The sequence below is a fragment of the Condylura cristata genome, unplaced genomic scaffold (genome assembly GCF_000260355.1).
Source record: "Condylura cristata isolate star-nosed mole 26May11 unplaced genomic scaffold, ConCri1.0 scaffold00025, whole genome shotgun sequence".
Lineage (NCBI taxonomy): Eukaryota > Metazoa > Chordata > Mammalia > Eulipotyphla > Talpidae > Condylura > Condylura cristata.
The window spans coordinates 28,940,034-28,959,025 of NW_004567126.1; the positions used below are offsets into that span (position 1 = coordinate 28,940,034).

The 18,992-nt window shown below is 62.4% G+C and overlaps 2 protein-coding genes across 3 annotated transcripts; both read left to right on the plus strand.

Annotated features, from left to right (window-relative positions):
• Positions 1 to 6,762: 6,762 nt before the first annotated feature.
• Positions 6,763 to 14,742, plus strand: MATK (megakaryocyte-associated tyrosine kinase). 2 transcript variants are annotated; one of them, XM_012729611.1, is made up of 13 exons: positions 6,763 to 6,914; positions 7,772 to 7,831; positions 8,148 to 8,261; positions 8,345 to 8,460; positions 8,541 to 8,760; positions 9,187 to 9,280; positions 10,320 to 10,385; positions 11,080 to 11,179; positions 11,256 to 11,340; positions 11,452 to 11,525; positions 11,633 to 11,828; positions 12,210 to 12,296; positions 12,385 to 14,742. In XM_012729611.1, exons 1-13 carry the CDS (start codon positions 6,819 to 6,821, stop codon positions 12,622 to 12,624), a joined length of 1,548 nt encoding a protein of 515 aa, XP_012585065.1. In that variant the 5' UTR covers positions 6,763 to 6,818; the 3' UTR covers positions 12,625 to 14,742. The 2 variants fall into 2 exon arrangements, with proteins under 2 accessions (XP_012585065.1, XP_012585066.1); XM_012729612.1 differs by having other exon boundaries at positions 6,881 to 7,077.
• A 1,205-nt stretch (positions 14,743 to 15,947) lies between these two features.
• Positions 15,948 to 17,445, plus strand: RAX2 (retina and anterior neural fold homeobox 2). The gene is given in 5 exon segments (XM_004688892.1): positions 15,948 to 16,122; positions 16,125 to 16,159; positions 16,732 to 17,023; positions 17,026 to 17,150; positions 17,251 to 17,445. Coding segments are annotated over 5 exon segments (822 nt in total).
• The last annotated feature ends 1,547 nt before the right edge of the window (positions 17,446 to 18,992 follow it).

Consider the following 18,992-nt stretch of genomic DNA (forward strand, 5'->3'; position numbering starts at 1 on the left):
CCCCCCCCCGTTTTTGGTCCCATTCCCCACTCCACCCCCACAGAATGTCTCTGGTCCATGGGAAAAATGAAATTTTTTACAAAAGAAGACTGAGCAGAAAGAAAGAAGGAAAATTAGGAATTCTGCAACATGAGAACTGGGGCACTGTGGTGGGAGAAATCACCAGTGATATCAGTCAAGAAAGGCTGTCGGCATTGACAGCCATGACAGAGCCCCAGAATATCCAGTGCAAGAGAAGAAAACAGACCCACACTAAATCCACACCGTGAATGTGCAGGATAAGGAGACTAGCAGAAGTTTCCACAGGCTTCTAAAGACAGAAAAGACGAGCATGTGGCAAGCAGGACAGCCTCCGACTGTTCAACTGCCCAAGACTGAAGGCTGGAAGATAGAGGCAAGGGAAATTACCCGCCACCATACTGTCTTCAGCCAAGCCACCAACCTCACAAGCAAGTGGAAGAGAAAAACTTTCTCTGGACACACCTAGGGGGTGCCCATTCCCAAAACAAACACAGAAAGAAACGGAAACCTCAATAAAGAAACAGGCTACACACCAGAAATCCCTGGATGCTGAAGAGGACAGAGGTCTGGACCACGGCGGGGCAGCAGCTGACCTGCATGGAGAAGTTGGTTCTGTTGGCAAGGCTGGGGAGAGGGTCACAGACACAAAACAGAGGTGATTACTAACTCCAGGGAAACAAGTTGTAGAAAGTAAGTGTTCTTTTGTGTACTTTGCTTTGGACTACTTACGTAGGATAATTGAAGCACACGATATTCATTTGTGAGATAACTACTAGAGGAACAGTATACCTAATCGAGCTAAATCTCTACCTTCAAGGAGTTGGAAATCAGTGGACAATGACCAACTAAAAAATCAAGAAACGTGTGACCCGTTTGGGAAAAAAATCAAAACGGAAATAGTGAAGAGAGTGCTGTCAAGCAGGGCCTGGAAAGTGGGACATACATTGCTTTGTTTAAAACTTTTCAATTTTTCAGTCTTGAGCATATGGAAAAGCACCCCGCGAGTATCAGCTACTATTACCATTGACAAGAAAAGACAACCTTGGAGGCCTTCGTTGCTGAAGCGGGAAGCTTATATAGGTGGAGGGTATGTGAGAGCCAACATTTAATTGAGTAGATTGAGAAGTGCACCTATAAAGTCAAGTAAGTGTACCTACTTATTTTTTATTCATGCATACAGAACTGGGGTACAGGCCAGAGGTGCAGGGGTGATGAGAGGATTCCCCAGAGACAGAGCGGGGAGTAGAACAGGCAGATGGACTGAAACACACTGCTGCGGGGAGCAGCGGGCGGGCCAGGAGAGGTGTGCTGCGCCCTGTGGGTCACCTCTCTGGCCGGGGATTGAACCCAAGCAGCAATGGCTGCAGACAGCTTCATAGTGCTGCGGTTTAGCCTGTTGCGCCATCAGGGAGGACCCTAAATGCATCCACTTATAAGAAACCAAAGACTGAGAGAATAGAGATAGCAAACTACAACCCTCTTGCTTGCTCTCACCCTGTGGGTCCCACCAACTAAAGATGGTCCTTTACATTTTAAACAGCTGGGGGAAAATGAGGAGACTCAGAGTATCACGTGATAGGAAAAAGTATATGAAATTCAAATTTCAGCGCCCACAAACGGGTTCATTGGGCAGGCACACCCTGCTTTTGCATATCTTCCATGGCAGCTTCACAGCCCCAGTGGCTGAAGGGGGTGGTGGAGCCAGACTGACCCTTTACATGGAAAGTTCGTTGACTCCTGAGTTAGAGGATGAGATTGTGGGGATAGGAAAGGCGGAGGATCCTGAGCTGCGCTATGGGGGCAAATCTCCAAACCAGTTCTCCTTCCTCTGAACCCTGTCAGATATTCTGTGTTCATGTGTCCAGCAGGGACCAGACTGCAGAGATGTCCTCAATCACAGAACATATGTCTGTCCAGGGAGAGAAGCCAGGAGCCAATGAGAGCAAGTAAGGCAGGTGACAGGTGACTGGAGCTTTGATTGTGGATGACCTCTGAGAGGGGTCGGGAAGGGTCTCTTGTTGGAGCCAGAGATCCTGAGGAAGAGCCAGCCTTGAGGAAGCTGGAGAGGGCCTGTCGTTCCCTGCAGCACAGTGAAGGCAACAGGTCTGAGAACGAGTTCTGAGAATGAGTACTTTGTGGTTGTGTAACCGTCAAGGTGTTATGACACAAACCTAGGTGTCCACCCACTCCCCACCTGGGCTTACGGTGCAGGGGCGTCCATCACTGGCCAGACACGGTTCTGTGGTGTATGGCTACAGTGCGAACCAGAACAGCATGTGCAACTCCCTGAGCTGGGAGAATGTTGGGGTGCTTGAGGACAGCTGGAGGGGCGGGGGTGGTGGTGCATAAAGGCCGCTCGCCACGGGAGCTGAGAACAGGGGTCACGGAGGTCTGACCAAGCAGCGGGCCATGGTGTTGCATGGGTTTAAGCCAGCAAGTGGCACCAGCCCCGGTTGCAGATATTCAGCCTGCAAGTGTGGCTGGAAAATGGCGAAGCCAGCTCCGCCTTCTCTACAAGGAAGACAGGCGAGGGGTGTGTGGCGAGAGCAGGCAGTCTCCCCCATCAAAGGCAGGTGTGCTTGAAGCTCCCCCAGCACCCCAAAGCCGCTTGCCCCAGCAGCCGCTCATTAAAAGAAGGAAGCGTGGCTCAGCCCACCCTGACTGCAGCGCAGGCTGTGCCGGCTCTCCAGCACTTTTCCTCGCAGGAGCAGAGCCTCGGCTGCTGAATCCCCGAGTCCCCTGGCAGGGAGGAGGAAGCTAAATTTAAAGGTGTCTAACTGGGGCGGTCTGAGCCGCCACGGCTGCGGCCCAGGATCCTCTGGGCCAGGCAGTGCGGCTGTCCTCACATCTGGCACAGCCACCTCCAGATGCAGCAAATCCAGTTCGGGGCACGTGCTCGCTCGCACCTTCCATGTGCCCTCTACCTTGCCAGGGGCCTGGCATGTGGATCTTCGGACCCGGTGGGTGCAAAGCCCAGCCCACCACCTCCTGTGCAAGATTCAGCGCCTCACCTGTGAGACGAGTACAGTGAATATGCGACCTCACGGGCTACAGCTGCCTGGCACTAAACGGCTTAAAGGACAATGCTCTGACTACCTGTGTGCCACACACTGAGTCCACAGCCTTGAATGTCACCAACCAAAATCCCTGCTCTAGGGGGCTGAGGTCTGGGAAGAATGTTGCCAGTAAACAGGATAAGCAAATGAAATTCTGGGTTGGTGTGGATAACGGTTTCCCAGAGCTACAGGGGGAGAGTGGGTTGAGTGTCAGAGGATGGAATGTTCTGTGTGGTTTCTGGAGCGTTGGCTGTGTCTGGGGAAGAGTTCCAGGCCCAAGCCAGGTTCATGCAAAGGTCCCTGAAGTGGGTGCCCTGAAGCTCGAGGGGTGGGCACAGGTCCCGCCCGCTGCCCACCTTGGCACCTGTTTGCGGACAAGTCCAGCCTCTGGGTTTGGCCACGAGGCCATGTTTTGAGGGAGTGCCCTCACAAGCAAGAGGCACATTTCCCCCGCCAACTTCCTGCTCCCTAGTGGCCGCAGCTCAGGCAGGCAGAAGTGCCGGCTGAAGAACAAGATGGCAGGGGCCTGGGGAGCTGACGCTGCCCGGACGGCCTCCCTCGGAGACCACGACTGCCTGCCTCCCTGGAGCCTCAGCACCTCAGGCCTCCCGTTGTGAAGCTGCCGATGCGGATGCCTTCACCACACCAGCCCCGTCACCCGATGGCCCTTGTCCCTCGCCTGCAGTGGCTTTCATCCCTGCCGGTAAAAGAGAATAAGACGCGTGCGTGAGCGTTTACAGCCTCACGGGAGAGTCCTGCCGTCTGCGTGGCTCTGGCAAGTAGGCGCCCCCCTCTCTGGCCTGGCCCTGTGGTCCGTGCGTGGAGGGCCGATGATGGGCGCGTGGCGGGCAAACCCAGGCGATCCCTCTTCCTAGCTGGGCTTAGTTAGGGCAGTCTGGCCTGAGGCACCAGTTCCACGCGCCGTCTGTGCACTCCCACACCTGCTTCTGGGTTTGGGGCTCACCTGATCGCAAGTGGCAGAGAGCAAAGACTTGGCCCCGGGCACGGCCGGGTGCAAGTATTTGAATTCTCCCTGGCGATTCGGTCTTCCTCAGCTGTTTCCTCTGGGTTGCCCTCCTCAGGTAGATTGGTGGCTCCATCACCAAGTGCAGGTCCAGGCCTGTCCACAGGGAGACCAGCGCACTGGGGCCTCCACTGGGGGTTCCCTTCAGAAGGGGGGCCTTGCTCGGGGAGGCGGAGGGGCACCCAAGATGGTGCCAGTTGAGACAGGCAGGAGGAGGGTGAGCCACAGATGCTCACTGGCAGGGGAGGGCATTCCAGCCAGGTGAAACAGCCAGCATGGAGTCCGGCACTGCCTGACCACCAAGTCAGAGGCCAGGTGGAGGCAGAGTGGGAAGCGCACTGGGTGCCAGGCTGGATGCTTTAGGCTTTGTCCTGCAGGCAGTGGGCAGCTGTGGGCACTAGGGGCAGGGAGGACCACAGCCACAGCCACGGCTGGCAGCGGGGAATGTGTCAAGGACACCGATGGAAGGTGACCGGAGGCTGGGAGGGGCGGGGTGTCCCCACCTGGCTCCAGGAAGGTAGCCCGAGGGCCAGAGAATTCCTAGAATTCAGAGGATGTGTGAACTGTGGCGAGTGAGGAGCCTGGGAAGCCAGGGAGTCCCGCGTGACGGCGGCGTATGCGGGCGAGGCTCCTGCTCCAGCTGCCAGCGCTGGGGACTGGAAGAGCCCTTGAGTCATAGCGAATAAAAATGACCAAGTGCTGGGTGCCGCTGGTGACAGGGAGCTCGACCCTTCTGTGACTCTGACCATGAACTCAGATCTACCCCCTAGAGACAGGCCCAGCTCAGTGCTCCATGATACCCGGGCCAACGCTTGGCGATTCTGGCACCTGCGCTGGTTCCTGAAATCTGTCCTTTACCTGGCTGCACACCCTTTGCTTCTCCGTGGCCCCTTCTGTGACAAGGCCTTCTGGGGGGCGGGACAAGAACCCCAGGGTCCTCGGGGGGATATAAGTGTTACACAGACACCACCGCCGACTCTCAGGAGAAAGCTGACCCATTTCAACCCACTTCTCGTCTCTAGCTGCGCTGCGTGTCCATGCAAGGGTGTCTCCAGCGCTGACTCACGTCCTTACTGCGGAGAGAAGGCAGGCTGGTCGCCATGGGGCCCCGACCGCCAGTCTCCCGGTGAGAATGTAATGATGCCGTTGGGTTTCCGCTGTGGCTATTTTGATGCTGTGTTTCTATTTCAGGCAAGGGATGAGGTTGGCCATATATGGTTGGCCCCTGGGGGCCCAACCAAATGCCAAAGCTAAGTCTGTAGCTACAAGGTGGAGGGCCACCCTGGGGCTCTCCCATAGCCAGATTCAGGGAGCAGAGTCCCGCTGAGCAGGAATCCTCCCTGGTGCGCTCCCTGCAAATGCCATCACTGCTCAGGACCCAGCCATGCAACGGACAGACGCCCACTCCGCTCACTCAGGACAATCTTGTGCCAGCTGGGGCCTCTTTGGAACGTCCCACCAGTTTGTCCTGGCCCGTGGGGCTGAATGGATGCGTCTGCGTTGTGCTTGCCTTCTGCAGGGGCATTATAGCACCTCACTGCAGCTTTCCAGTTTCTGATGCATGATGTGCCGTACTGGGATGTTCTGTAATTCCAACGGGTGCTCTGTTCCCAGAAGCCAGGGCTCCAGGGCCTTCACTGAGGCTCGCTGAGGCCAGGCCCAGCCGGTGCTGACACTGAGCTTGAGAGGGGCAGTGCCCACCTGCCTCTGGCAGGTGGGCGGGCCTCAGGTGGGCTGGCCCCTCTCCAAGGAGGGCTGCTCACCTGGATGCCTCCAGTTCCACACGATCCCTTTCTGTTGCCCCAGTTTCCCCTTAGTGTGGATGATGACAGGGCATGGATAGGCTTTGACACTTTGAGTGCTTCCCGGGGGGCCCCCAGGCCGAGCAGCTCTGTTACAGCAGGCAGTGAAGTGAGGCACACGCCCCTCCCTGCACGGACACAGGAGGTCATTTGGAGCTTTGGAATCACAGAGTGAGAAGACGTTCAGCGACTTGCTTACCTCCCTGAATGAGCAGCTCACTTCCCCTCCACCCTTGCACCCCAAGTATGCACCCACTCCAGGCTCCAAGGCTCCGCTTCCCAGGGTGGGCGCGGGTGCGCGCCCCGCGGTGCGAGGCCAAGCAGCCAGCGTGGAGCCCGAGAGCGCCACCGCCAGCCCCGCCCGGGCCGCGCGGGATTCTCGGGCCGTGGAGGTGGAATCGGGAGGGGCTGGCGGCGGCGCTGCGCGGAGACGACCGCAGTGCGGCCGGCGCTAGGACCCGCAGGGGCCTCCCAGGCCTTAGCGCCTCCTGCTCCCCCACCCCAGTCCTCCACCCACCCCCACCCCCCAAAATGAGGAAACAGAGCAACTTGCTCCAAGTTGTGCAGCGGTGGCCGCCTCGGGGTGCGCAGCCAGTGCGCGGGGGCCCTCCTGGGGGCGGGCGCGGGGCGCGGCCCGGTGGCGCCCCCTGAACAGGTGAGCTGGGCTGGTGGGAGCAGAGACCGCGGGACCCTAGGGGGGCGTCTGGGAGCTGAGCGGGGGCCGTGCGAGCTCGGGAGGGGCCGGTGTGCGCGCGCAAGAGTGCGCGTCCTGGGCGCTCAGCGGTAGCGGCCCGGGTGGGGGCTGGTTGGGAGCTATCGGGCGAGGGGTGAGGGGTGTTTTTCTGGGTGCGGGAGTGAGCCCCGCGCTGTGCGTATCCGTGCATCCACGTGGAGGAATGTGCTCGCGCGGCCGAGATGCCTGTGCAGGGCCCTGTGCGTTGCTCTGCCTGCCGGGGTGACCCCGCGTCTGTGCCGGTGTTCAAGCTGGGTCCCTGTGTGTTCAGGCGACAGGTACACACGTGTCTGGTGGTCCGAGCCTGTGTGTGTGTGTGTCTGCGAGCACCCATCTTTAAGTGAATGTATCTTTGCCTGCATACCGGGTGCCTGTGGGTGTCCACCTCTGTCCAAGCTCCGGTTTCAGTGTGGGCGCGTGTGTACATGGATCAGTATGCTTGTGAGTACACGTGGGGTCAGGGATTGAGGGGAGGCACTTACTGGAGAGGCTGAAACGCTGGTCTCCCCTCCCCCGCTGCCCAGACACCTGTGGTGGGGTTGATGGGGACGGCAGGGGTTGGACACCACCCCGCTCCCCTCCCGCTGGACTGCATCTGCCCTGGGTTAGGGTTGGGGCCATCAAAGAGCCTCGGCTGCAGCCAGAGGCACCCAGGCCCAAGGCACCCAGCTAGGCCGCCTTGAACCGGCCCCTGCCCCACCCTAGGGTCAGGGATATTAGGGAATGACCTTGAATCATTTTCTGTTTCATCTTTGACCCTGCCCACTTCCCAGAAAGAGGAAGAAGCAGGCACGATCAGGTGGCACCAGGCTCCCCACTGACTGTGCGGGCGGCTGGTGCCGGAGCGAAGTGCTCAGTCCCCAGCCTGGGGCCTCTGGTGCTTCGCTAGCCCGGTGCCTCAGTCTCCCCTCGGGAGAGATGGCCGGGCGAGGTGCCGTGGTTTCCGCACTGGTGTTGCCCGGTCGTGACTCTGCTAAAGAACTCCCGAGGGTAAAGACCACCGGCCCCCGCGCCTGGTCCTCCCTGGAGATGGCCACGCTGCCGCGTCCACCAGGCCTGGACAGGAAGTGCCCCAACCCCAGGCCCCAAGCTGGCGCAATGCGGGCCCTCAGGCTGGGCTCTGCTTCCTTCCCAGGTGAGCCCTCGCTTCCTTCGTGCCTGGCACCCCCCGCCCATCGCAGCCAGGATGCCCACGGTGAGTGCCCGGGCTGGCATCTCTATTCCCTTCCTCAGCTCAGCCTACTCCCGGGGCAGGAGCCCCTCTGGCCTGTGCCCGCCCGCCAGGGTCTCTCTGGCTCCCCTGCGGCCTCCCTCTCCTCCTGGCCGGCCTCTGGCTCCAGCCTTTCCTCGCGCCCTCCGGCTGTGTTTCTGCTGCTTCCCGCCTGCAACTCCATGTCCCGCGTTTCCTGTCCCTTCGGCTCGCTGTCCCTTGCGCATTCCTGTCCTCTCTCGTCCCACGGGCCCTCTCCCCCTGCTTCTCCCTCATTTCCCTTCTCCCCTTTACTCCCCAGAGGCGCTGGGCGCCGGGCACCCAGTGCATCACCAAGTGTGAACACACGCGCCCCAAGCCGGGGGAGCTGGCCTTCCGCAAGGGCGACGTGGTCACCATCCTGGAGGCCTGCGAGGTGAGGGGGCGGGGGGCTGGTGTGCCTGGGGGCAGGGCCCCGCCCGGACACCCCACTCAGCCCTGGCTCCCCCCCCTCCACAGAGCAAGAGCTGGTACCGCGCCAAGCACCACGACAGCGGCCAGGAGGGGCTGCTGGCTGCGGGGGCACTGAGGGAGCGGGAGGCCCTCTCCACAGACCCGAAGCTCAGCCTCATGCCGTGAGTGTCGGGGAAGGGCCCCGGGGCGGGAGGTCCAGCCCTGGGCCTCTCCAGTCCAGCCCACCCCCCGCTGGCCACAGGTGGTTCCACGGGAAGATCTCGGGCCAGGAGGCCGTGCAGCAGCTGCAGCCGCCCGAGGACGGGCTGTTCCTGGTGCGTGAGTCCGCGCGGCACCCGGGTGACTACGTGCTGTGCGTGAGCTTCGCCAGCGACGTCATCCACTACCGCGTGCTGCACCGCGAGGGCCACCTCACCATCGACGAGGCTGTCTGCTTCTGCAACCTCATGGATATGGTGGAGGTGGGTTTCACCCAGAGCCCCACGCCCCCAGAGCAGGTACGGAGGGGCCCCTCCTTCCTCATCCTGGCACCTGGATGGGCCTGGGACCCCCTGGACCACACTCTTCCCCAACATGGAGAAGAAGGGGCTGGCCTCCATGGACCACCCGTCCTGCTGGGAACAGGTGCCCCACGCTCAACCTCCAGGGACACCCCGGAAACCATCGAGTTGACACCAATCCAGAGAAACCCCCCATCCTCCTGTTTCCTCCTTAGCCTGCATCCTTTCCTGTTCCCATGGAAACCAGTCCAAGGTGTCCCTGGGAACCAGCCCTCTCTCCTCCCCCAGCTCCCTCCCACCCAGCCAGAGACCCCCTGGGAGGAGGTGGGCTCGAGGGGCTCCATGCCCCCTAGGGTGGAGCTCACGGCCACCTCTGCCACCTCACAGCATTACAGCAAGGACAAAGGGGCCATCTGCACGAGGCTCGTGAAGCCCAAGAGGAAGCAGGGCGCCAGGTCGGCAGAAGAGGAGCTGGCCAAGGGTAGGGTGCTGCCCCCCGCCACGCTAGGCCAGCCTGGGAGCCGGCCCCCAGCCCGGGCAGATGGCCAGCACCAAGTCCCCTAAGCATGGTGCTGTGCCTGGACTGTGGGCGGAAGACCTGACTGCCCTTGGGCTGGACAGCGGGTGCCCACAGGCACTGGCTGGCCAACATCGCCACCTTGTCTATGCCCCCATCAACTGGCTGGTCACATGAGCCAGAAACCCGGGCCTGAGCCCCAAGCCACCAGGCCCCTCCTGACCAGCCCGCCCTCAGGTCTTCGCATCCAGTACCTCCTTCCTGTGTGTGTGTGGGGGGTCCCCCTTTCTCAAGTGAAGGTTGTGGCTAATTTCCTCTCCTCTTGCCTCGAGCTCTGTATATTCTGTTCCCTTCCTCTTCCATGTTTTTCCAGTCCCTGGGTGCTGAAATCCTCAGTGCCCAAGGCCCGAAGCACATGCCTACTACCTTGGCTACCCCTGTGAACTTGATTATTGTTTTCGTCCCATGGGGAAATCTAGACATCTCGGGATGGCGCCGGGGTGGCGGCGGGTGTCACCAGTGACCGTACAGAAGGACTTCTGATGGGGGGGGGCTTTGAGAAGTGAGGAGTCCTGAGGAACCTGCTAGAGGAGAGAGGAGGGGACGCGGAGAGCCGGGACTTAGAGCACTGGCAGGTTCCTGAGGCTGTCCCATATTTGCTACGTATTTTACTGCCTGGCGATAACCCTGACGTGGAAGACCCACTGTGTGTCTGGAGAGGCAGCCCAGGCAGCGGACCGAAGCCCTGAAGGGGGCCGCCCGGGCCACGTAGTCTTGTCCCTCGTAGACACCTTCGCTCTCAACCCAGGCGGGCTCAGGAGCTTTGCCAGCATGCCACCTGGGCCCGAAGGCCTTCAGACTCGGCTCTGGGGCCGTTGCTGGAGCCACCTGGGCACAGGCTGGGCGCGGTGGGCAGCCCCACAGGTGTCTCGCCAGGTGGACCCCCGAGGGGCGGGGCGGGGCGGAGCAGCCCTTCCCCTCTGATGGCGTCTTCACCCCACAGCGGGCTGGTTACTGAACCTGCAACATTTGACGCTGGGAACGCAGATTGGAGAGGGGGAGTTTGGAGGTGAGTGGGGGCGTGGAGGGAAGTGAGGAAGGTGGGGCCGCTGAGGCTGTGGAGCCGCAGAGCTGAATTCACACGCCTGCTTAAGACCCAGTTGCACTTGGGTGCGTCTCCTCGCGCCTGTTTCCCTCTGCGGAAGGGGCTTCAGGCTGAGAGGTACACTAGCTCACGCAGACCCAGCGAGGGTGCCCGGCTCCCTCACCCCGGCAGCCCGGGCCCCTCTGCGTTCATCGGCTCCCTGAGATGCTGTTCGCATTCTCCTGAGTCCCCGAGTTTGAATAGTTGCAGCCCTGTGGGCCGCGTGGTCTGTCACAGGTTGCCGCTGTGAGCACGAGACCACAGGTAAATGAGGGGCGTGGCCACGTGCCAATGGAACTTTCTGGACCCTGACTCTGAATGGCGCATCATGGCCACGTGGCATGCAGTGTGATCTCTGTTTCAACTATGGAAAAATACAAACACCCTTCGGAGCCCCTGGGCCGTGTGGAACCCGCGTGTGAGCGCACTGGGTGCCGGCCGGAGTGTGAGGCCCCCTTGGTCAGGGGCCAGGAGTTTGTAGGGGCTGGCGTCTGTGGGGCGCCGGACCGCGGGGGTGTGGGCGTAGGCCGGGTCGCGGTGAGTGGAATCGACGTGAGTGGAATCGACGTGGGCCCGCCCCGGTCAGCCCTGACCCCCCTCTCCCCTCACCTGCTCCCAGCCGTCCTGCAGGGCGAGTACCTGGGGCAGAAGGTGGCTGTAAAGAACATTAAATGCGACGTGACTGCCCAGGCCTTTCTGGACGAGACGGCTGTCATGACGTGAGTCCCGAGCGCGGCAGGGCGTCCCGGGGTCGGGGTCCAGGCGTGCCCTCACCCCGCCCCTGCCTACCCCCAGGAAGATGCAGCATAAGAACCTGGTGCGTCTCCTGGGTGTGATCCTGCACCAGGGTCTGTACATCGTCATGGAGCACGTGAGCAAGGTGGGGGCGGGGCCGGTGGGCGGGGCCTCGGGGCGGTCCCTAGCGAGCGGTGGGTGGGGGTCCGGGTCGGGGCAGCCTGGAGTCTCCATCCTCTTCCCGCGCACCCCACAGGGCAACCTGGTGAACTTTCTGCGCACTCGGGGCCGTGCCCTTGTGAACATCCCCCAGCTGCTACAGTTTTCCTTGTGAGTGGGGCTCTTGGGGGGCGGTGGGAGGGGCCCTTCCAAGCCCAAGGGGAAACCGAGGCACAGAGCAGGGCGGAGCCTGAGCCGGAGAGCCCCCCTCTCCCTAGGCACGTGGCGGAGGGCATGGAGTACCTGGAGAGCAAAAAGTTGGTGCACAGAGACCTGGCGGCCCGCAACATCCTTGTTTCTGAGGACCTGGTGGCCAAGGTCAGTGACTTCGGCCTGGCCAAAGCCGAGCGCAAGGGGCTGGACTCCAGCCGGCTGCCGGTGAAGTGGACGGCGCCCGAGGCTCTCAAACACGGGGTGAGCCCCTTTTGCCCTGCCCCGTCCTGGCACCCCCCCCACCCCCACCCCCCCGCTGTGTGACCCCGGGACACATCGCTGGGCCTGGAATCTCCAAGGACATGGCGATGCCCATGAGGGCTCCTTTTAACCCCCATCTGGCTTCTTTCTGGGAGGCCCTGTCTGGACCTTGGTTTCCCCATTTCTGAAACAGGCTTGGGCTCAGCACTGAGGGAGAAAAAGGAGGATTTTCTCCCAGCACTTAGTCTGGGATCCACTTGGTTTGGGGGGGATTTGGGGACTGGAGGCTTTTGAGACTAGAGATTGTGGGTCAACCCAGTGGGACTTCCTGGAGGAAGAGGGCCTAGAACAAAAGCCCTCACCCTGATCTCGGCCTGACAGAAGTTCTCCAGTAAGTCCGATGTCTGGAGTTTCGGGGTGCTGCTATGGGAGGTCTTCTCATATGGCCGGGCTCCATACCCCAAGATGGTGAGTGGGGTCCTGGGGAGAGGTGCCGGGTCCCCTGTGTGTGTGGAGGCTGTGACCCTGACCCGTGTCACCTGCCCTCTGCCCGCAGTCACTGAAGGAGGTGTCAGAGGCCGTGGAGAAGGGGTACCGCATGGAGCCTCCCGAGGGCTGCCCAGGCCCCATCCATACCCTCATGAGCAGCTGCTGGGAGGCCGAACCTGCCCGCCGGCCCGCCTTCCGCAAACTGGCCGAGAAGCTGGCCCGGGAACTTCGAAGTGCGGGTGCCTCAGCCTCTGTTGGGGGGCAGGATGCTGATGGCTCTGTCTCACCCCGAAGCCAGGAGCCCTGACCCTGCCCCGCGGGGCCCAGTGCCCCAGAGGACCAAGGTGGTGGGGGGCGCAGGGCAGGGGTGTGCTCCAGCCTGAGAAGGGTCAAGGCCAGCAAGTGGCCTTCTGGCTCGGGGCACAGAGGCAGCCTCACGGAGCTCTGGGCAGCCCGAGGCCCCGGGGAGGAGCAGGGCCAAGCCTGGATAAAGATTGGTGTCAAGGCCTGTGGGTGTCTGAGTCTCTCTGCAGCCCTCAGCGTCCTCCCACCCCCAGGGGTCCATCTCCACCCTCTGCGGGGGTCCAGCCCCTGGGGCCCTACAGCCTCTGTGGGGGACACAGTTCCCAGGGATCAAGCCAGGGACTCAGGTGCCGTCACCCACAGCTTCCTCGCTGCGGTGCGCCGGGGGTGCCTTGTCAGTGGTGGGAACCCCACCTTCAGCTTCTTAGGGTTCTGGGCCCACAGCCCTGGGACAGTGCCCGTGGCATGGAGGTCCGGCCCCTGTCTCTTCCCACCCGTCCCATCCTCGCCGCCAGAGTAGGTGTCTGGGAGCAGGGGGATCCGGTGCCACTACCTGGGCGTGTCCCCTGCGCGCCCCTGTGCTCCGATGCCGTGGCCTGACAGCCTGGATCAGCGCGGGGTGGGGCACCCTGGAATCACCTGTCCTGAGGCCCTGGGCCCTGGTGTTCTCTTACAGTGGGGTGCAGGGAGGCTGCAGGCTTGCAATGCCAACCCCCTCCTACAAAGCCTGGCTCCCCTTTAGCTGTGCAGTCAGTGATGGGGATGTGAGGGCTCACCCCCTCCCCAGCCCCCGCAGCCTCCTCTGCGGCCACATATCTTTGGTGGCAACATGGGGGTTTGGAGGTGGTGACTGTGGACCTCCCTAGGGAAGGGCTGAGCGCCTACGGGCCGCTCAGGCACTGCAGGGGCTGCCAGCGCCCCCCTGGGCAGGGGCTCAGGCTGGTGAGGGCTCACGCCGGGGCCCTGCCCCAGCCCACCCCACCTTGCCAGGCTGCGGAAGGCCAAGGGCCCCACCCTAACAGCAGGCCTTCCCACAGGGGCCACAAAGTGCCCAAGGTCATGCTGACCCCTGCTGTGCCCCCTGGGCCCCCACCCACCCTAGACCTCAGTTTACCCACTGGCACCTGAAGGGGGTTGTGGTTATTCCTGGAGGAGCAATGAAAGGTGGGGGGGGGCGGCAAGAGGGACCCAGAGTCCCTCGTCCTTGCTGTTAAGTCCATAATCCAGCTGGACGGGGCAGCCGGTCTCCCTGCCCGCCCCCACCCCCAGCTCTGGTCCAGCTTCTAAGCTGACACAGCGTCCGGAGCTTCAGCCACCCCCCACGATGTCCCCCGAGCCCCCCACGCCACTTGACCCACCAGCCGCTTAGCCGAGGAGGCCTGAGGGCCAAGCTGCTCCTGAGCTTTTCACTGAGGAAGCAGTTACGGGGCTTCTCTCCCCAGAGGGGCCCTCAGGGTGCCCTTCCGACCTTCCTGCCTGGGTTGGTGGGGGGCACAGCCTTGTCTTCCTCCAAATCGGTCTCCCCCCCTTCGGATAGCAGACCCCTTCCTCCAAGGCCTGGTACCCTGTTCCTGTGTGGGACTTTCTTTGTTTCCTTTCTGTGGATGTTTCTTCCTTCAAAGCCAGCGTTCTAGAAGAGTCTGTGTGCTTTCTCCCTTGCCCATCTGGCCCACAGGGACAGCCCTCCCATCCTGTGTCACTACTTCTCCAGCCTTTCCTCAGCTTCGTCCTGCCTTCCTCACCACGGTCCCCATTCCTGGTTTTCAGGGGACCCCCCTTGCATGAGCCCCCAGGCCCCTTGGATTAGGAGGGTTGGCCAGCCAGTCCGAGGAGCTTCCCCTGGAGCCTGCTCAGGCTCTCAGGCTCCCCGCGTGGTAACCCCATCATCCGCCTGGCTCTAAAATGGGGGTGTAGGTATCATTGGATTCTCCTTCCTCCTCCCTAAACTTTCTCCCAGAATTGCACTCCCACCCTCCCACCTCACCATCCCCGTGACCCTCACTCCACCCAGGTCTGTGCTCCTCCTGCTCTCTCCTCCCCCACCCCTGTCCTCCCCTGCACACCTAAGAATTTGCAGCCTCCGAGTAGCCTCCGGTTCTGGTTCTGATCGCCTCTCCTGCTCTCCCCCCCCCCACACACACACCCAAGAATTTAGCCGTTCTGATCGCCTTGGAAGAGCAAGCCGCTCCTCCCCCCCTCCCCTGCTTGAATTTCCTTACTGGGCTTCTGACCACCTGCCACGCTTTGCCTTTTTCCAATATAGTTGCTGATTGTCTGTCTCGCTGCCTAGGATGCAGCTCTAAGAGCCTTGTCTGTTTCATGCCCTTCTGTGAACACTGCAATACCTGGTGTACTGCAAAGAGCTCAATAAATGTTGGTCAGATGAATGAATGGAGTGAACTTCTATTTGTACTTCAAAACCCACCTGAAATGCCCCATGTTCTTTGCCCTGCTCGGTAGCTAGGGGAGCAGACTGGGAATCCCTTTCCTTCTGGGACCTCAGCTTCTCCAGCTCCCACTGACAGAGGTGAGCCTGAGGGTCCATTCCTGACCTGGCGGATCACTCATGGATCCCGGACATTCCCACCTCTGAATCCCCTTGAGAGCCCCCATGGGGCAGGTCTTCGCATCTGTTTACAGCCAGGGAGACTGAGCCCCAGAGAGGGGGAGGCCCTTCTGTTGTATCCTACAGTGAGGAGTGGTGGACCCAAGTCGCCGATGTCCCCGCACCCTGGGAGCGCCAGTCCTCAACCTCCCAGCCCTCCACCTGCAGCCAGAGCAGCCAGGGCAGAGGCCCCTCCACTCATCACTAGCGCGAATCGTCCCCACCTGACCCAGCCGCTCAGGTCGGCAGGGCCAGGCTGCAGCAGACGCCACGCCGGGACAGGAGTCCCGAGGATACCAGGCTGCAAGAGGCGGCTTGGGGAGGTGAGCACGGGCACAGGCGGGCAGACGGGAGCTGGGGGGTTCAGAGAGCCCCCCGGGGAGGGCCTGGGGACCAGGAAGCACTCAGTGGGGGCCTCCAGCCTTCCTGGCGTCCCAGACATGGAGTGAAACGGCAGAAAGACCAAAGGGGGTAACAGAAAATAGAGCTGGGGAGACAGAAAACACAGAAAAGTAATCAGAGGTGAGGAGGTGACAGCAGAATCTGAAACCAACAGAGGTGGGGGAGGCAGGGTGGGTGCAGGGCGCAGGTGTGGGGGGCCCTCTGTGGGACTCCAGACCAGCAGGTGCCGGGGGGGGGCTCCCCTGCGCCACCAGCCAGCTGCCCCTCCCGCCTTACCACCCTCCATCATGTGCCATCCTGCCAGGTGGGGGCGAGGAGCCATGTTCCAGAGCCCTGGTGAGGGGCCAGCAGCCGAGGGCAGGGGTCCGGGGGCGGGCGAGGAGGCCCCCAGGAAGCTCCGGCGGAACCACACCACCTTCACCACGTACCAGCTGCACCAGCTGGAGCAGGCGCTGGAGGCCTCCCACTACCCGGATGTGGACAGTTGCGAGGACCTGGCGCCCCGGTGCACCTGCCTGAGGTGCGCGTGCAGGTGAGGTCACTCCCATCCCGCCGAGGCGGCGCCAGATACAGACCCTGGCGGTGGGTAGTGCATGGGCAGAGAAGTGTGGGCTTCCTGGAGGAGGGTGCGGGGCCCGGGCTTTCACAGACAGCAGGCGCTGGCCTTGGGCAGGAGAGTGGGCAGCGTAGGCACCCAGGGAGGGGCGTGAGGAGGCCGGAGGTGTGGCCATGGGCCGGATGTGAGGCGGGTCGAGGGGAAGCAGAGAATGAAGCTGAGAACGCCCAGGCAAGACCTTGCGTGCCGAGCAGAGTGACTCAGCTGCAGGCTGAGGGCCGAGAGACCGTGAAGGAGGCAGAGGGGCCTGAGAGGGGCCGAGAGAATGGCGAGAAGGGACTGGACAGAGGGGAGACGTCAGGGAGGCTTGATGGGGGCCGTGACAGAGTGACTCCCAAGGCAGCTGTCAACAGCAGCAGAATAAAGCATGCTGGCCCGGCAGCAGGTGGGCGCAGGGAAGACAGCAGGCAGAGCCCTCAGCTGGTGGGGTGGGAAGAGCTGAGGCCCTCCCCACCTCTGAGCTGGGAGCACCCCTTCTGCTGAGCCAGGTGTGGCTCCAGCTCCGCCGGGCCAGGTGGCGCTGCCAGGGGCGTCTGGAGTCCGGCTCTGGATCCACAGCGCCCTCGCGGCTCCCCGCGCCTGGCGCTGCCCTTTGCCCGCCCCCCACCATGCTGCGGCCCCTGCAGCCCTGGCTGTGTCCTGGGAGCTTGGCGGCACCAGGCCTCCCTCGCCCCCCGGGCCCGGGCCAGGGCTGCAGGCCCCCTTGGGCCCATGCCTCGGCCCAGCCTGCAGACGGCTTCACCCTGGAGGCGATGTCCTGGCGGTTGCTGGCCAAGGAGCATGCCAAGCCCTGGACAGAGCCTGGCCAGCAGCATGGGCCTGGAACCCAGGCTTCCTGCTCCTCCCAAGGGCTAGGGACGTGCCGGATGACCACCGCCGGCTAGGGACATGCTGGATGACCACCACGGTAGCCTTCGTCTACCCTGAGGTCATGGGGACCAGTCACCCGCTCAGGCCATCACTGGGGTGCCTGACTTGGGATCCCTGTCCCCATTTTCCCTGTCCAGGGCCACCCACTTCCTGCCCTTGCAGAGACTAGCACCCAGGATAGGAAAGGCCCCGGGAACGTGGCCAAAGCATTCCCAGGCCAGGCAGCAGGGCCCTCGATGGCCTCGGGCAGTCTCTGCTCCACTTCCGGACTCAGTCTCCCCCTCTGTCAAGCAGGCATGGGTCGGCTGGGCTTTGGGGTTCTTGGGCTGTGAGCCTGTGACTGGGAGCCACTGGACAGTCCTTCTGTGTTGAGGAGTCTAAGTTCCTCCCAACCTTTGAGCAGCAGAGCTGCCGGGCTCTCAAGAACACCCTCCCACCAAGAAATGACCAGCGACATCAGGTTCCGTGTGGTCATCTTCACGTCCCTGTTCCCAGCGCCACTGCTGAGCAGCTTGTGACCACGTGTGAGATGAGACACAGCCGCCAGCCTGTTGTACAGAGGAAGTTGAGGTCCAAGACAGAAGGCGTTTCCTGGGGCCACACGGCCAGCGGGGGCTGGATCTGTTTCTCAGCCTCAGTGCTGGCTCCATCACAGGGCCCCGCTGCCAGGCCGCCTCAGGCTGGTCCAGGAGTGGCTGGGACCAGGTTAGGTGCTATGGGGACCCCCCCCCCCGCCTACACCCCCGCCTACATCAGCCAAACTGACCACAGTCCCACAGTCGAGGGTGAGGTGGAGCCCAGGGGCAAGAGCCAGCCCAGCCGCATCTCCCCAGGGCTCACAGGCATGAGCTGCCCTGTCCAGGAGCAGGCCAGGTCCCAGCATGAGGCGGTCACGAGGCAGGGAAGGGGTTAACTCTGCCAGGCGCATCCCTGTGGGTCAGGATAGGAGTGGGGTGCCAGGGTCAGACGCTGCAGTGGCCAGCACCCGCTCCTCCAGGCTCCGTCCAGGAAGTGACCACAGTGCCTCCCCCTCCTTGCACCCAGCAGAGCTCGCCACTGGCCACCTCATCAGCTGGCCCTCATGCGAGCCCGGAGGCCGCCAGGCCAGCCCGCCCGCTCAATCTTCCGCCCACCCAGCGTGCTGCAGGGCGCAGTGGCGCTGTGGACAGAAGCCCTGCCCTGAGGGAGACGTCACTCCAGAGGGGAGACTCAATAAAACAAAGAGAGCTCTGTGCTGGCAAGTGCTGAGGAGAAGACGCAACCCGGGAGGGTGCGCCAGCGTGTGGCAGGGCTGCAGCTGGCCAGGGTGGCTAGGGTAGGTCTAAGAGGACGTGACCCCAGCAGAGCCCTGAGGTGAGCGAGGGGCCCGGGGGACACGGCAGGGAGCGACCCAGGCACAGCGCACACGGGGCGAAGGCCCTGGGGCAGCCCACGCCTGTGGAAAGGGAGACCCTGTGGCTGGAGCAGGGCGAGGGTGGGAGAGAAGGAAGGGGTCAGGGCTGGGAGTGACCCTGGCAGTCGCGCAGGGCCTGCAGTTGTTCAACTTTGGCTTTCGCCCTGGAGGTCACAGGGACTCAAGGGGGGGTTGGGCCCGTCAGCCCAAGCAGACCCTCAAGGAGGCAGGTGTGCGGTAATCCGCTTGGCACAGTCAGTCCCAAGCAGATGAGGGGTCTGCTCCCCTGGGCCCCCACCCCACCACGGGCAGAGCCTGGAGGAAGGGGCACCCCGGCCAGTCTCATGCGGTGCCTGCCCCACTCCCAAAGGAGCCCTCCCCCTTCACTCACTCAACCTTCCTCCTCTTCCTGGGGAGCGGGCAGGGCACAGTGGTGGGGCCAGACAGACAGACCCCTGTGAGGTGCCCCCCTCGTCACCTCCTTTG

Excerpts from the sequence above, each read along its gene's own strand:
- MATK (XM_012729611.1), top strand. The coding sequence starts at position 6,819 with ATGCCTGTGCAGGGCCCTGTGCGTTGCTCTGCCTGCCGGGGTGACCCC. Across the intron at positions 9,281-10,319 it reads AGAAGAGGAGCTGGCCAAGG|CGGGCTGGTTACTGAACCTG; the intron begins GTAGGGTGCTGC and ends TTCACCCCACAG. Across the intron at positions 10,386-11,079 it reads TGGAGAGGGGGAGTTTGGAG|CCGTCCTGCAGGGCGAGTAC; the intron begins GTGAGTGGGGGC and ends ACCTGCTCCCAG.